General features: G+C 40.2%; 1 protein-coding gene across 2 annotated transcripts in view; it reads right to left on the minus strand.

The window, feature by feature from the left end:
* The window catches only part of SGCG (sarcoglycan gamma), a 175,190-nt gene extending 157,428 nt beyond the window's left edge, over window positions 1-17,762 (minus strand). The window contains exon 1 of one of the 2 annotated variants that reach the window (XM_063618841.1): window positions 17,731-17,762. Coding sequence is in view for 1 of the 2 variants with exons in the window: in XM_055244028.2 (XP_055100003.1) it covers window positions 6,946-6,999 (54 nt within the window). In the remaining variant the exon portion in view is untranslated. Of the gene's footprint in view, window positions 1-6,945; window positions 7,173-17,730 lie in introns of those variants that run through there. The other variant, XM_055244028.2, reaches the window with a different exon arrangement.
* Between the last annotated feature and the right edge of the window lie 971 nt (window positions 17,763-18,733).

An 18,733-nucleotide genomic window follows, 5' to 3' on the forward strand; every position in this document is an offset into this window, starting at 1 on the left:
CATTGATCATCAGAGGAATGCAAATAAAAACTACAAGATACTGTCTCACCCCAGCTAAAATGGCTTACATCCAAAAGACAGGCAATAACAAATGCTGGCGAGGACGTAGAGAAAAAAGAACGCTTGTGCACTGTTGGTGGGAATGTAAATTAGTACAACCACTTTGGAGAACAGTTTGGAGAAAAAGACTAAAAATAGAGCTACTATATGATTCAGCAATCCCACCGCTGGGTATATACCTCTAAGAAAGGAAATCAGTCTACTGAAGAGATATCTGCACTCCCATGTTTGTTGTAGCACTGTTAACAATAGCCACGATTTGGAAGCAACCTATATTCATCAACAGATTAATGGAAATGTGCCACAAAGAAAATGTGGCACATGTACACAATGGACTACTATTCAGCCATAAAAAAGAATGAGATCTTGTCATCTGCAACAACATGGATGGAACAGGAGAACATTATGTTAAGTGAAATAAGCCAGGCACAAAAAGACAAACATTGTATGTTCTCACTTATTTGCGGCATCTAAAAATCAAAACAATTGAACTCATGGAGACAGAGAGTAGAAGGATGGTTACCAAAGGCTGGGAAGGGTAGTGAAAGTAGGGGCGGGGATTTGGATAATGGGTTAAAAAATAGAAAGAATGAGACCTAGTGTTTGATAGCACAACAGGATGACTATAGTCAATAATAATTTAATTTTACACTTTAAAATAAAAAGAGTATAATTGGATTGCTTGTAACACAAGGGATAAATGCCTGAGGGATGGATACCCCATTCTCTATGAGGTGATTATCTCACATTGGCATGCCTGTATCTAAATATCTCATGTACCTCATAAATATATACACCTACTATGTACCTACAAACATTAAAAATAAAAAAGGTTTTTCTGTGATGACACATGCGCTAACACTGAATAATGAGATTGAACCAATCATGAAAAGTGCAGAGCAGACCTCCCATTTCCCCTCTGGCACACAAGAAACTCAGGAGTTGCCACTCCATCCTAACCACAAGTAAAAAGCTGAACAAACAGAAAAGCCCGCAACTTTTCTTAGACCCAGAAGAGGAATAAGGTCATAGGGCAGACTGCTATGCCAAATTTGAGAGACAGACAGACAAATACAGGGAATCACAATTTACTGGAACAGAGGCTGGGCGCGGTGGCTCAGGCCTGTAATCCCAGAATTTTGGGAGGCTGGGGTGGGCAGATCACGAGGTCAAGAGATTGAGACCATCCTGGCCAACATGGTGAAACCTCATCTCTACTAAAAATACAAAAATTAGCTGGGCTTGGTGGCATGTGCCTGTAGTCCCAGCTACTAGGGAGACAGGCAGGAGAATCGCTTGAACTCGGGAGGCGGATGTTGCAGTGAGCGGAGACTCTGCCTCAAAAAAAAAAAAAAAAAAAAAAAACTCTCAGCAAACTAGAAATAGAGGAGAATTGATAAAGAATTTCTACAAAAACCTTCAACTAACATCATATTTAATGTTGAGAAATGAAAAGCTTTTACACCAAGACCAGGAACAAGGCAAGGAAGTTCCTTCTCACTGTTCCTTCTCAACATTGTGCTGAAGGTCCTAGGTAATGCAGTGGGACAGGAAAAGGAAATAAAAGGCATATAGATTAGAAAGGAAGAACTACAACCGTGTTCACAAATGACATGATTGCCTATTTGGAAAATCAGAAGCAACAGAAAACAAAACTGCTAGAACTAATGAGCAATTATAGCAGGGTTGCAAGATACAAAGTTTATATATAAAAATTGACTGCTTTAATAAATGCCAGCGACGAACAAGTAGAATTTGAAACAGGCTGGGCACGGAGGCTCATTCCTGTAATCCTAGCACTTTGGGAAGCCAAGGCAGGTGGATCACCTGAGGTCAGGAGTTCGAGACCACCCTGACCAGTATGGTGAAACCCCATCTCTACTAAAAAAAATACAAAAATTAGATGGGTATGGTGGCAAGCACTTGTAATCCTACCTACTCGGGAGGCTGAGGCAGCAGAATCGCTTGAACCTGGGAGGTGGGGGTTGCAGTGGACGGACATAGTGCCACTGCACTCCAGCCAGGGCAACAGAGTGAGACTCTGTCTCAAAAAAAAAAAAAAAAGTTTGCCTCCTACTGAAATGAATATTTTAGAATGGGGAGTCTCTTAATTTTTGCATTAAAATATTCACTGTTCATCCCCTCCCCATGGTTTTGTTCTTTTTTATCCATCCCAACATTTGTAGTTCAAAACTTAGTCCAGGAAATCTCAGGCATATATTAGTTTCTTTATATCATATATAACATAATTATGGACTTGAGAATAATGCTGCAATATTCATTTTGTTTATTCTCTTTCATTGTTCAAAAACAGCCTGAAAATACTCTTTACCCACGTTTGAGCATTATGATGAAATAATTTTATAAACATTTTCTACAAATACGAAATCAAAATAGGCCCCCAAACAAGATTAATCTAAATAGTTCATTGCTAGGCTGATAATAATTTTTCTATTTTCTGTTTTTAATAAACTAGTCGTAAGTGTAGCTGCCATCTCTCTCAGAAAGTCCTTCTTTGACATAACCCTCAAATAAGTATCTAATCTTGAGCTTATGCTCAAGGGAAAGTGCAGGAGAAGGTGCAGTGGGAGGGGAGGGCCATGTTAGAGGGAGAGGGCTGAGTAGGTGAAGGAGAAAATGGGAAGGGGAAGGGTGCGGAGCAGGCTGCCTTGAAGAGGGAAGGGTACATGCTGGCCCAGATAGAGGGTGTCACTGAAGAGGGCAGGAGCAAATCAGCTCCCACCTGAGTGCCACCAGAGTAGCAGGGAGGTTATCTGCTGTGAGTGGTAGGGAGCAGGGCTGGCAGGAGGCCGGAGGAGAGCAGTGGAGTTATGGAATGGCTTCTACAGGGAGTAGGAGACGGACTGTGTCAAGCTTAAGTAATGGGATGGCAGAGTGGCACCTCTCCTGTCTCTTGCATCCTTTCTTGCCAAATGATCTCTGCACAGACCAGTTCCTATTTCCCTTCTGCCATAACAGAAGCTTTCTGAGCCCTCACCAGAAGCAGATGCTGGTGCCGTGCTTCTTGTACAGTCTGCAGAACCATGAGCCAAAGGAAACCTCTTTTCTTTATAAATGACCTGGCCTCAGATATTCCTTTATTCCTCTGCAGTTTAACTACCTTAGCGAATTACAGCCTCTCTGGGCCCAGTTTCCTTCCATGTTAAATGGGGTCCTAATCACAGAGTGTGTATGAAAGTGACATGAAATGAAACACCTAAAGTGACAAAGTAGGAGTTCCATCAACCCAACAAACAGAGCATCTTTCTTTTCAGAGCAAGTGCTCGAAGACAGAGGTAATGGTACAATGGTATTACATGTACCTGTGATAATTAAATTATCTGGAGAATAATTTATTGCATATTTTTGGCAAGTAATTTTGGATTAAAGGGAGTTATAAACAAACTGAGTCAACGATCTTAAAGAAAAAAGACAGGAAAACAAAAACCTGGTTACCAATTGAAGCGACTGGTCAGGACAGCAGGGCCTACTAGCAGAGAAGAGAAAAAGAATGCAACCAGAACTTAGTATACAGGGGGCATTTGCAACTACAATTTCTGTACATCACCATGCCTTTAAAATGCAAGGCAACCCCAAGTGTAACACAATCCATGGAATTTCATGCAAATAATTCAGTGATTTTCGTAAACATTCCTTATAAAAGTATAACTTTATTATTTAGTTTTGGCCTTTTTATATCTGGTTGCTAGTTAGGCCTTTGTCTTCAATTCAATATGATTTTAGTTAAATTTTTCATATTTAAAAATTTTCCCTTTTCTTATTCCGGTAACTTACTATATCTTAGTTTTGAAAAAGAGTTTAGCAGCAAATATTGAATAAAGTCTATTAGACAAAAAATAATGTATTTTTACTAATTGATGTCTGATTCGTGTTACTTTTCCAGTTCAGCTTTCGTTATTTAATTACTAATGTAGCTATACTTTGATATAATGGAATGACTCAAGGTTTTCTACCTGAAGCAACCAAGCCCACATCCATGCTGGGATTTAATTTAGGTGATCTCACTTAGGGGTCCAGAACTGGGTCACCTCTTCAAACCAAGTCTGAATTAGGTATTAACCTAATTGAAATTGAGTCCAAATTAGGTATTAGGTCCAGACATTTTTCTAGACAGCAGATCTGTAACTATTGCCAGATTCTCAAAGGGCCCCAGGACCTTAAATTACCTTGGAAAGCATCATTTTACCCTCTTCTTACTTTTCCTGCTGTTTCCTATTCCAGCACAAATATTTCCCTCATATGTAACAAAATGAAATGTGAAAATGCATGTTGCTAAGGTAGTTAATTTTATTTCCTAATTTTGAAGATGTCATGGTCAGAAATGTATATGCTAATTTACTTTAACGGGGGATCCCTGTATAGAAAACATTGTATTGTTACCACTGTCAACACACAACCAATTTTTTTACTTCAAGTTTAACTACAGAAAACCTAAGAAAATTGTCTTTCAAAAAATACAAGGCACCACCACTTAAGTATCAATTATTGTACCACTATTATCATGTCCATATAAATCATTTTCTTACAATTTTAGAATAAGAAATAAAATTATCTTTATATTTTTTAGTTAACTATAACCATATCCCTAGATACTTACGTATTTTACCCACAGTATAATAAGGTCTCTTGTAGGACACAGTCTTATTTTTTTTAATTATTTATTTATTTATTTATTTTTGAGATGGAGTCTTGCTCTATTGCCCAGGCTGGAGTGCATTGGCGCGACCTCAGCTCACTGCACCCTCGCCACCCAGGCTCAAGTGATTCTCCTGCCTCAGCCTCCCGAGAAGCTGGGACTACAGCCGTGTGCCACCACACCCAGATAATTTTTGTATTTTTAGTAGAGATCGGGTTTCACCATGATGCCTAGGCTCGTTTTTAAGAGACAGAGTCGTGCTCTGTTGCCCAGGCTGGAGTGCAGTGGCCTGATCTTGGCTCACTGCAAGCTCCGCCTCTGGGGTTCACGCCATTCTCCTGCCTCAGCCTCCGGAGTAGCTGGAACGACAGGTGCCTGCCACCACGCCCGGCTAATTTTTTAAAAAATATTTTTAGTAGAGACGGGCTTTCACCGTGTTAGCCAGGAGCCAGGATGGTCTCCATCTCCCGACCTCGTGATCCGCCCACCTCGGCCTCCCAAAGGTCTGGGATCACAGGCGTGAGCCACCGCGCCCACTCATGACACAGTCTTAAGTAGTAAACATCAAGTGACAGTCTGCCAAATAAGAAAAAATCATTCCTAAGATAACATAATGATGCTGATTAAAATGTAATAGCGTGTGTATACATGTGTATACATATTTAAATAAAAATGATTTTAAATATTACCAACGCACAATTTATAAAATGCTACTTTTAAAATGGAGTATTATTATCCTGGTTATCTCTGAGAGGTGTTTTAGTAGTTTTAAAATGTAAATAAATTATCTGTACACTGTGAAAGTTTATTGATTTTATAGTCTGTTATGTAGACTAGCTAGGCTACGTAGCTCTGATCATTTATATTTATTAAATGAGCTATTTATCACCACCTTTTTTCTGAGATTTAGGAAAGGTTGTCTGACAGATTACAGTCGTGGCACATGCGAGGCCACGGTGTTAAGTGGACCATACACGTTAATTATTTACGTGTAACATCCACTAAATATTGTGTCTGTCTGATTCAGGAAAAAACATTAAAGGTGAAAAGAAAAGAGGACTTAAGTACAATATTTGAAGATGTAACTGTTGTATAACTTTAAAAGTTTACTGTAAGATATTTTAACACATGTGGATGGATGCCTGCTTGCTAGTCAATTTGGAAGCATATTGTCATGAAGGGGAGTTTTAATACCAGAGACACTGAACCTGTTAGCAAAAGATTACATCAACAAAAACGAAGATTTCAGCTTATGTGTACTTTTGGAATAGAACTGTGCAAACTTTTCTTTACAGCTTCTTTATAGCCTGTTCATATCAAAGGAAGAAAAGCACAGGAAGACCCATATTGCATTGAAAAATGTAAATATGATTCCATTGCTTTATTAGCACCAATTTACCTGTGTTAAGGAACAGCCAGGAGTATCAATACATGAATAGTACGGATACACATGGAGCGCCAGCATTATAAAATCCGCCTATACAATATTATCACTGGATGAGTGGATATTTCACAGATCAACTGGCTGGTACTGTGCTAACATTCAGAAACATCAGAATACTCAGTAATGATGCAAGAACATGCAACTTGCTAACTCAGATGTAACCAAGTGACAGCATGCAAATATGTAAATATTAATTAGTGGTACTTAATGGAGGTAATGAGTATAAGAGTGGTGAGGATCATCAAGTTATTATGTAATCCCATTGAAGACGACAGAGCCTCGCTGCGCTTCAGTTCCCCTCTAAAACCCCCAAGTAAACCCTACGCAACTTTGCACTTGGTGCAGACACTCCGCTTACTGAGTGTTACAGACTCCCCAGCAAGCAACCCAAGGCAATGTTCTTGGCAAAATCATTTGCAGAGAACCAATTCACTCTCATTCTCTCACATCACACACACGCACACAAAAGGTTATTAAGTCTCATTGCAGAATGAGGATCAGTTAGTGGTCTTTGGGCAAAGAAAAGCCAACCGTCTAAATAACATTTTACTCTTGTCCCTGAGCCCCCACAACAGGGCAGGGGAAGGAAACTGCTGTCTGGGGCAGAGAAGGAGAGGAGAAAGAGGGCACGGGTGGTGATGGAGTCCTAGGGGCAAGGTTGGAACCGGCATAGGGACGTCTAACAACAGAGGGGTTAGTTTAGGAGGTTGGAGGAAAAGGAAGGGACCCAGGAATCTGGGGAACTGAAGGCAAAGTGCTTCAGTGCCGTGGCTATTCTCTTTACCTGCTGTACTTCTTGGAGTCCCGGGGCGCAAACAGCCACTGCATTTCCCTTCATTCCAGACGGGATGACACCACAGTCTTCTCTCTGGACAGCGCGGGCCTCCGCTCCGTCCTTCCTCAGCGACCACAGCGACGACTCTACTCCAGGGCGGGGGAGCAGCTTCCCGAGCCGCGGGCGCCCACTTCCCCGCCCGGACTCCCGGCGGTGCTGGCCCAGGCGCGCGAGGAGGCGGGGACGAGGGATCCCCCAGGAACTAGCCTGGGCTGCTGCACCGCTGCCAGGGCCGTCCTGCGCCCAGCCGAGCCCAGGGCGCCGCCGGCTGGACGCCCGTCACCTCCCACTGCGCCGGGCCCCGGAGCGCGCCCGGCTGGATCCGTGGCGCCCCTCTGCCCCAGGCGCCGCCAAGTCCCAGCACTGCGCGCCCCTCCAGATGTCCGAAGGCGCCTCTCCAGGGCAGCGTATGTCCCTCTGTGTCCTTCCCGCGACCGGCCGGGCCCACCACTCCACACCTCCCAGGTCCCTCCATGTCCATCACCGTGTGCCTCTCCAGCATCCCCCCTCCCCTCCAAGTTCCAACATAGGACCCCTTCACATGTTCCCCGCGTCGCTTCAGAGGTTCCTCCTGCGACTGCCCCGCCCCTCCACTTTTCCTGTTTCTCCAGTTCTATCGAGGCGCGCACCTCCAGCACGTCCCCACCCCTCCACTCCCTCCCCGCGTCCCTGCACTCCCTCTCGGCACCCCTGCACTCACTCCCACTCCGAGCCCCTCTGTGTCCAAACGCCGCGCCTTTCCAAGCGCTCCTCCTTCGCGCCGCGCCCAGATTCCCCTCCCTCCATACCCTGCACTCCTCCCGCACCCACCCACGCACCCCTGCGCGCCTCCACGTTGCACCTCCACCCGGCGGCCTCTCCACCCTCAGGCTCGCCCCCGCGATCCAGCGCGCGGGGCACTGGGCAGGGACATTTCTCGCTGCCACCCGACTCCTTCGCTGCAGACGCTGCGCGCCTTCTTTCCAACCCAACTACTCCTGCTGAACGCGTCTTGGGCTTGGAGCGCGGGACCACAATCTTTACACTTCTGGCCCTGGTCCTTTACTGTCAGAAAGGGTCAGCACCTGTGAAGATTTAGATAGTCCCTCTGGAAGGAGTAGTTCCATTTGCGAGCCTTTAAAAGTCTTGCCACCCCGCCTGTCCCCAGCAAACCCCTTGGGTTTATCACAGTTTACTCACTCTGGCGCAACTCTAGTTCTCGATCCGCCGCTAGGAGGCACCCCGAAGGGTTTGCTGTGGTGAAAACTATGCTGCATGCAGTTTATGCTGCACTTTAGTTAGCTCTTGTTGGCGAGTTGGGAAATAGTGACTGCTGATCCATGACAAAGAAGCCGCTTTTTACTATATTCTATTTTCAAGGCCTGAAGACGTTCTCTGTAAAACATAGTAGTCCGGAGTTGGTACCTGCCAGTGGGTTCCTGGTCTCAGGAATAAAGCCGCGGACCTTCACGGTGAGTGTCACAGCGCTTTTAGATGGCAGGGACCAAAGAGTTTATTGCAAAGACCAAAATAACAAACGTTTCACACCGTGAAAGAGGACTCCAGTGAGCGTGGAGGGCAGCTTTTATTCCCTTATTGTCCCCCCGCCCCCACCGCCCCCACCGCCCCCACCGCCCCCACCGCCCCCACCGCCCTCATGTTGCCTTTGTGTCCTATCAGAGTGCCCTTTTTTTCAATCTTCCCCGTGATTGGCTACTTTTAGAATCCTGCTGATTGGTGCGTTTTACAGAGCCCTGATTGGTGTGTTTTACAGAGTGTTGATTGGTGTGTTTTACTATCCTCTTGTAAGAGAAAAAGTTCCGCAAGTCCCCACTCCACCCAGGAAGTCCAGCTGGCCTCGATAGTTTTCTAATTACTGCTTGTGTATTTCAATCACTTATTTATTCATTGACATTCTCTCATACACGTGCATCACGGGGGAGCATCTTGGTTTTACCAGCTTTGTGTGAATGGTATGGGTATCTGAAGATGTTTGGTGAGTGTGCTAAGGAGGTAAACTTTCAAATATATTCCCTAAAGGATCAAGCCGGTGTATTTTGTGATTTTTTACAATAAAAATCTGGTACCATATTTGGGACCAAGTAGAAACATAAAGATGTTGGACCGTTTTAAAATGTTTTTAATGCAACAGAATGGATAACTGCAAGGCAGAAATGTTTACAACTTCTAGATTACACTTTTTAAAAGCAAACTTTTGCAAAGGTAGAAATTGAAACGAGAAAAGCCAATTTTCCAGAAGTGTCCAGTGCAATATTTCTCTAATTACTTCTCTCTCTTATAGTTGATAGACAGTGATAATCATTTTCTAAAAATATCCCCCTCAAGGAGCAAAGTATAAACAAGATGGATATAGAGATATATTATTAAGGGTATATTAATAATTTCCTACATATTTCACAGGCAGCAAATGACAGATATTGTGAATTGTTACTCTAAAAATGGCCGTACTAATCAGTAAAGGTTGCAGTTTAATATTTCTGCCAAAGAATTCAAAAGTTATTAATGTGTTTTAATTGCCAAAACTAATATGATCTCAGAGCCAGAACTTCTCTTTTGTTGGCTTAGAAATAAATTATTGGCAACAGTTTGTGGTGGTGATGACGATCGCAGTGGGGATCTAGAGGACTTACAAGTCCCGTGATAGAAAGCTAAATATATCCGAAGTGGTGTATGAAAACAACCAGGGGTGTGGACAAGGGACACCATCTCCAGACTGGACTGAACATCTTATCAGTAATAAGAATTTTGAGCAACTCAATACATGTATGTTTATTTATAAGTTATATGCATTTATGAATTTATTGTATATTTTCTGTGAATACCAATATATTATTTACATTGTAAAACAGAGAGAAAGATAAATTTTAAAAGGATATATAAAAGTACCTATAAATAAGAAAAGCAAGGAGGCTGAGGCAGGAGAATCGCTTGAACCTGGCAGGTGGAGGTTGCAGTGAGCCGAGATTGTGCAACTGCACTCCAGCCTGGGCAATGAAGGGAGACTCCATCTCAGGGGAAAAAAAAAAAATCAAAGAAAAGCACTGGAATGGTGATATGCAGATCTCTGCAGATCCTCTCCCCGATGAAACAACTCAACCTGATCAAACTACTTTTATTTTATTTTGAAATTTATTTTTAGATGTAATGAACTTTATTTTTTAAAATTCTGATGATGTAACTTTTTTTTTTTTTGAGATGAAGTCTTGCTCTGTCACCCAGGCTGGAGTGCAGTGGCACGATCTCGGCTCACTGCAAGCTCTGCCTCCCGGGTTTACACCATTCTCCTGCCTCAGCCTCTGATGATGTAATTTTTTAATTTCAATAGTTACGTGGATGAATTGTAGAGTGGTGAAGTCTGAGGTTTTAGTGCACCCATCACCGAGCCATATACATTGTACACAACATGCAGTTTTTTATCCCTCTCCCATTTTCTGGCTTCTGAGTCTCCAAGGTCCATTCTACCACTCTGTATGCGTTTGTGCACCCATAGCTTAGCTCCCACTTATGAGTGAGAACATACGGTATTTGCTTTTTCATTCCTGAGTGATTTCACTTAAAATAATGGCCTCCAGCTCCATCCAAGTTGCTGCAAAAGACATTATTTTATTCTTTTTTATGGATAAGTAGTATTCCATGGCGTATATATACCACATTTTCTTCATCCACTCATCAGTTGATGGGTACTTATGTTAGTTCCATATCTTTGCAATTGTGAATTATGCTGCAATAAGCATATGCATGCAAGTGTCTCTTTGATATGGTGACTTCTTTTCCTTTGGGGAGATACCTAGTAATGGCATTGCTGGATTGAATGGTAGATCTACTTTTAGTTCTTTGAGAAATCACCATACTGTTTTCCAAAGAGGTTATAATAATTTACATTCCCACCAGCAGTGTATAAGCCTTCCCTTTTCACCACATCCACACCAACATCTGTTGCTTTTTGACGCTTTAGTAATACCTACACTGGCTGTGGTAAGGTGGTATTTCATTGTGGTTGTAATTTGCAATTCCCTGATGATTAGTGATGTTGAGCATTTTTTCATGTTTTTGGCCATCTGTACATTTTTCTTTTGAGAAATGTCTATTCATGTCATTTTCCCAATTTTACATGGGTTTTTTTTTTCTTTCTGATTAGTTTCGGTTCCTCGTAGATTCTGGACTAATATCCTTTGTCAGATGCATAATTTGCAAATATTTTCTCCCACTTTGTGGGTTGTATGTTTACTCTGATGATTATTTCTCTTGTGGTGCAGAACCTTTTTACTTTAATTAGGTCCCATGTATTTATTTTTGGTTTTGCTGCATTTAGTTTTAGGGTCTTAGTCATAAATTCTTTCCCTAGACCAATGTCCGGAAGAGTTTTTCCTAAGTTTTCTTCTAGAATTGTAATGGTTTCAGGTCTTAGATTTAAGTCTTTGATCCACCTTGAGTTGATTTTTGTAGTTGGTGAGAGAGAGAGAGAGAGATCCAGTTTCATTCTTCTACATGTGGCTATCCGGTTTTCCCAGCACCATTTATTGAACATGGTATGCCTTCCCCAATTTATGTTTTTGTATGCTTTGTTGAATAATAGTTTGTTATAAATATTTGGTTTTATTATTTCTGTGATTTCTGGTGTTTTTTTTTTTTTTTTTTTTTTTTTGACAGAGCCTCACTCTGTCGTCCAGGCTGGAGTGCAGTGGTGTATTCTCGGCTCACTGCAAGCTCCGCCTCCCGGGTTCACACCACTCTCCTGCCTCAGCTTCCCAAGTAGCTGGGACCACAGGCACCCGCCACGACACCCGGCTAATTTTTTGTATTTTTTAATAGAGACAGGGTTTCACCATGTTAGCTAGGATGGTCTCGATCTGACCTCGTGATCTGCCCGCCTTGGCCTCCCAAAGCACTGGGATTACAGGCATGAGCCACCGAGCCCGGCCTATTTCTGTGATATCTGTTCTGTTCCATTGGTATATGTATCTACTTTTATATCAGTACCATGCTGTTTTGGTCACTGAAAATTGTTGTTGTTGTTTTTTAAACCTAACTAAAGACTCTGGAATCATCCTAAGGGCATACAGCAAATGGAGAAATATTTATTTCTAAAATCTAACAAATATTGGTAAAAACAGTGTGAGTTTGTGGCATTTGAACTACTACCCACTCAGTCCCCACCCCCAACTCAGTGTGATGGAAGCTGTACTCTTGGTAGCTGCCGCCAAGAAGATGGACTCCCTCTACCCCAGTTACCAGTCCAGGATTTTGTTTTTTTCCAGAGGTGGTTGGCCTCCATCATTCTCACGCCTAGTCCACCAACGCATGTATGTGAACTCCATTCTAGTCAAGTGTGGATGAAAGGACTGGGGCTTTACCCAGCCACCTGCTACCCACCCACCACTGTAAGGTAGAAGTTCTATTCAAATTGTGTCAGGTCAAGAATACTGGACAACTAGTACCCCCACCTTAGCCCCCACATGGGGTGGAGGTTCCATATTGGGAGAGGCAATCTGAAAAGACCAAGGGCTACTAACCCCACTCAGTGTCCTGCTCATGAAGCAGGGATGTCACTCTGAGAGAAGCAGGCTGTTGTCCCCACCCCCAGCTCTGGAGCAGTGGAACAAAGCTTCTTCCTAGGCGGAGAGGGAGGCTTTAAGAATAGAGGACTTCATAGCTGATTTTATTTGAAACAGAATGGGGGAGAAGTTCACTATGAAAAACAATGGAGATGTTGGCAGTGAGAAATTAAGAGAAGACTGCTAGCTTTATGATAGCAAAAAGCTAAATGGTAGACCAGCTAGAAAATTAAGACAATCAAGAAAAAGTCGCAAAAAAGAGTCCTCCTAGAGTTGCAGGAGGTCTCAAAGACTACCTATAAAAAGGGGACTGGGCTGTAATTAAACTAAATTATGGAACAGTTTATGCTCCAGATGTTGTAAAAAATATTAGAGGAATCAGCCAACAATTAGTAAAGGCTAAGAACTGGTATAATACTAATAAAGGCAGATCAGCCAGATGCTTAACAGGGAGATCAGGGAGAGAAACAATTGATGAAAACCTAGCTAACATCACAGGAATATGGGGAAGGTTGGTCAGGAATATTGTATACAAGCCCAAGGTCGCACCATATGAGTGCCTGTTACAAGCTACATGCAGAGGGGAAAATCGACTTCTCTGAAATAGTCTAAACAAATCATTAAACAAGTAAACAAGGAAGCAAACAACAAACCCTGGGGATGGAGGGGAAGGAATTAGAATCCAGAGTTTCTATGATACACTATGAAAAATGTCCAGTTTCCCAAAAATGATGAAATTTGCAAACACACATACATACACACAAACCAGTAAAGTGTAACCCATATCCAGCAGACAAAGCAGGTAATAGGAATGGTTTCTGAGATGTTAAACTCAGCAGAGACTTCAAAGTGACTATTTTAAATATGTTCAAAGAACTTTGAAAACCATGGATAAGAATTAAAGACCCTGCAACAGAATCAAAGACGGGTAGGCCTGACTTGCAAGAAACACTAGAAGCTTTTCAGGGTGAAAGAAAGACAATTCAAATACACACACACACACACACACACACACACACACACAGCACTAGTAAATGTATTACATAGGTAATTGTAAAAGACAGTATAATATGCTTCTTCTTCTCTTAATTGATAATGCAAATCAATTGCACAAATCAATATATATATATATATATATATTTCTATTGTTGGGCCTGTAATATATGCATGTGTAATATACTTGATAAAAAGGAAAAGAATACTTTGAGATAAATGAAAATAAAACAGAATATATGAAAACCTATGTGATGCAGCTAAAGCAGTGCTTAGAGGAAAATGTTTAGTTATAAATGCCTATACTAGAGACAAGAAAAATCTCAAATCTCTAACTTTACCTTTTACCTGAAGAAACTTGAAAAATAAAAACAAAAAATATAATGCAAGTAGAGGGAAGGAAGTACTAAGATTATATTAGAAATACATGAAATAAAAATAGTGGAAAAATAGAAAAATGATAGAAAAAGGAATTAATATTTATAAAAGATTAAATTGAGAAACTTTTAGATAGACTGATATGAGAGAGACAGACAGAGAGAGAGAGAGAGAGAGAAAGAGAAGGAATACTCAAATTATAAAAATCAGTAATAAAAAAGGAAACATCATTATCAACCTCTTAAAAAGCAAAAGGATTATGAGGTAATACTATGAACATCTCTATGTCTAAAAACAACATAACTTAGATAAAATGGACAAACTCCTACAAAGATAGAAACTGCTGAAACTGACTCAAGAAGAAATAGAAAGTCTGAATACAAATAGAAGTAAAGAGATCGAATTACTAAATGGAGAAAATTCCTAGAATGGCCCATGCCTGTATAGATTCACTGGTGAATTATACCAAACATTTAAGGGAGAATCAATATAAATTTTTTACAAACTCTTACAAAAGATAAACGAGGAGGAACACTTAGCAATTTATTCTGTGAGGTGAGTATTACCCTGAAATCAAACCACACAGAATCCTCACAATAAAATAAAACTACAGGCCAATGTCTCTTGCAAATATAGAAATAAAAATACTATGAATATTACAAATAAAAATTACTAGCCAACATAAACTAGGAGCATATAAAAGGCATTATACACCATGACCGGCTGGTCCAAGTGCAGTGGTGACACAAATAATTGATCACAACCAGTTACAGACTTCTTTGTTCCTTCTCCACTCCCACTGCTTTACTTGACTAACCTTAAAAAATTTTTAAAAAAGTTTAAAAAGCTTTTTACACCATGACCCAATGGAATTTATCCCACAAATGTAAAGCATCTAAAAACCATCCATTGTAATTAACCATATTTAGAATAAAAGACAAAAAACAAATTAACATCTTAATAGACATAGAAAAAACATTTGTCAAAATGAAACATCCTTTTCTAATAAAAATATCCAACAAACTAGAGATAGAAAGGAGTTTCCTCAACTCAATAAAGGACATTTATAAAAAACCTACAGCTAACATCACATCATACTTAATGGTGAAAAACTGCTTTTTTTTCCCCAAAGAAGCAAATATTAGTAGGTCTAAAGGGAGCGATAGAGAGCAATAAAATTATAGTAGGGCACTTCAACACCCTAATTTCAGCAAAGGACAGATCATACAGACAGAAAAATCAATGTATGGCCAAGAAGCATATGAAAAAATGCTCAACCTCGCTAAACATCCAAGAAAGGCAAATTATATTGACATAGTTTGGCTGTGTCCCCACCCAAATCTCATCTTGAATTGTAGTTTCCATAATCTCCACGTGTCTTGGGAGGGACCCAATGAGAGGTAATTGAATCTTGGAGGCGGTTACACCCATGCTGCTGTTCTTGTGATAGTGAGTCCTCACTGGATCTGATGGTTTTATAAAGGGCTTTTCCCCCTTTTGCTTGGCACTTCACCTTGCTGCTGCCACATGAAGAAGGACGTGTTTGCTTCTTCTTCCACCATGATTGTAAGTTTACTGAGGCCTCCCCAGCCATGCCGAACTGTGAGTCAATTAAACCTCTTTCCTTCATAAATTACCCAGTCTCTGGTATGTCTATTAGCAGCATGAGAATGGACTAATACACATATGACCTAGCAATCCCACTACTGGGTTTATGTCTAAAAGAAATGAAATCAATATGTCGAAGAGAGACATCTGCACTGTCATGTTTGTTGCATTAGTATTCACAGTAGCCAGATCATGGAATCAAGCCAAATGCTCATCAACAGATGAATGGATAAAGAGAACATTATATGCAATGAAATAGTATTCACCCACAGAAAAGGATGAAATCCTGTCATTTGTGACAATATGGATGAGCCTGGAGGACATTTTGTTAAGTGAAATAAGCCAAGCACAGAGACACATATATATTACAAGATATCACCCATATGTGGAATCTAAAAAAATTGACTGATAACAAGTTGAGAGTAGAACAGTGGTTACCAGAGACTGAGGAGAATGATAAGAATGGGGAGAAGGGGAAAAGGTGGTCAACAGGTGAAATGTTACAGTTAGACACGAGAAATAAATACTGCTGCTCATTTGCACAGTAGAGTGACTGTAGCTAACAATAATGCATTGTATATTTCACATATCTAAAAGAGAAGATTTTGTCATGAATGTTCTCATGACAAAGCAATGATAAATATTTAAGGTGATAAATATGCTAATGAACATGATTTGATTATACAGTGTATACATGTATGGAAACATCACACTGTACCCCATGCATATGTACAATTATTATATGTCAATAAAAAATAAAGTTCATTAGCTTCAAAAAAATGGACGAGCTAGCATCGAAAGTCATATAGGAATGCAAGAGTACCAAAACAGAGGAAGCAATATGGAAAAAGAAGAACAATGTTGAGGCCTCATGATTTCTGATTTAGAAACTTACTACAAACCTATATGGTACTAGCATAAGACATATACATCAATGGAACAGAACTGAGTTAATAAATAAACTCTCACATTTGTAGTTAATTGAGCTTTCAATGGAAAAAGAATTGTTTTATCAACAAATGTTTATAAAACAACCGAATATTTACACACAAAAGAATAAGGTTGGGCTCCTTCTTCCTACCACACACAAAATTTAACTAAAATGTATCACATGCCTCAGTGTAAGAGCTAAAACTAAAAACTCTCAGAAGAGAACATAAATTTTTATGAACTTGGGCCCAGCAAAAGCTTGTTATGCACATCAAAATCAGTAGTAACAAATGAAAAAACAAATTAGGCCTCATCAAAATTAAAAATGTTTCTGCAGCAAATTATGCCATCAAGAAAGCCAAAGAAAACACGACAATGGTACAGAAGATTTGCAAATTCTGTATCTGTTAAGGAGCTCAATAAAAGGATGAGCTAACTGAAAATGAACATTTCTCCGAAAAAGATATACATAGGAAAGGATACTCGAAAGCATTAGCCATTTAGAAAACACAAATCAAAACCCCAATAAGATACCACTTCCAGCCTCTAGAAATGCTATAGTAAAAAAGACAAATAATCACAAATTTGTGAGGATGTGAAGAAATTGGAACACTCATATATTGCTGGAGGGAATGTAAAATGTTGCAACCATTTTGGAAAACAATTTGGGAGTGGTTCAAAACATTAAACATAGCCTTGTCAGATGACCCAGAAATTTTCTTCTATTTATCTATTCAAGAAAAATAAAAACAAATCCACCCAAAAACTTGCATACAAATGTGCACAGTAGCAGTATTCATAACAGCAAAAATGGGGAAACAATCCAAATGTACATCAACTGATGAAGGAATAAATAAAACATGATATATCCATACAATGGAATATTATTCGGCCATAAAAGGAATGAATTATTGACACATAATGCAATATGGATGAACTTTGAAAACATTATACTAGGTGAAAGGAGTCAATGACGAAAGATCAGATAGTAGAATTAATAGACATAATATGAAAAATAGACATTTAGGGGCTAATAAAAATGTTCTAAGTTGAGATTTTGGTGACTGCTGCGTAACTGTGAATATAGTAAAGCCTTTTTCATTCTGTACCTTAAATGGGTGAATTTTGTGTGGCATGTGAATTATATTTTAATAAAGCTGTGAAAAATGCATATACATAAAAATATTAGCTTTTGTTTTTCTCTCATGCTCCAGTGAGATGCAGAAGTCAGAAAAGAGAGGATCAGGAAGCCATCAATTCTGCTTTTTACCTGTACGCTTTTTTCTTATTCTTTCTTATTTAGTTAAAACGAAGTAAGAGTCAGCTCTCAGGTCATTTCCATAAAATCCATCCCCTTTCTTATTTGTTTATTCCTTTGATGATGTTCAAGGTTCCTTTTTTTTCCCCCTTCAACACTATATTTTACAAGACTGTCTGCAAGCCAAGGGCTCTTCTTGTGCCTACATTTGTATGTAAGTTGGTACAGGTGATGTGTTAAACTATAACTTTAAATTTGTGACTTTAAATTTCAGTTGAACACCATGCTGTGATGAAAGAACATTGAACTTTATGCTAGAGGTCCTGGTTAATCCAAATTCTATTCTTAGAACTAACAATCTTTTCTATGGTAACAGCTACCTCTATGGGCCTAAGGCTTTTCATCAGTGACTTGTTAAAAAATCCCTAACACTAATTTTTTTTAATTGATGTTTAAAAATTTCCTTTCTCTAGTTTTTTCTTCTCAGCTTTTTTAGTATTCAGAAATGTGTTACAAGAAAGGCTAAAGGTTTGAATGGTCCTGAGTTTCTTAACTGTACAACATGTGGGCTCACTGCACCTGAAATTACTATAGTTCTAAATGTCAACGATTCTGAATATTAATAACTTTCTGATTATGTAAAGACCACATAGTGTGAGGTTAGGGGGCCCTCTGGGTGTAGAAACTGTGGGTTCTGATCTCTTTCTATTTGGTCATTGAATGATCTTACGACCTATGGCAAGCTGTGTAAATTCTTTTTTTTTTTTTTTGAGACAGTTTTTGTTCTTGTTGCCCACGCTAGAGTGCAATGGCTCAGCTCACCACAACATCCACCTCCCTGGTTCAAGCGATTCTTCTGCCTCAGCCTCCCGAGTAGCTGGGATTACAGGCATGTGCCACCACGCCCGGCTAATTTTGTATTTTTAGTATAGACGGGGTTTCTCCATGTTGGTCAGGCTGGTCTCCAATTGCCGACCTCAGGGGATCCACCTGCCTCAGCCTCCCAAAGTGCTGG

Source organism: Symphalangus syndactylus, chromosome 15 (assembly GCF_028878055.3).
Source record: "Symphalangus syndactylus isolate Jambi chromosome 15, NHGRI_mSymSyn1-v2.1_pri, whole genome shotgun sequence".
Taxonomy (NCBI): domain Eukaryota; kingdom Metazoa; phylum Chordata; class Mammalia; order Primates; family Hylobatidae; genus Symphalangus; species Symphalangus syndactylus.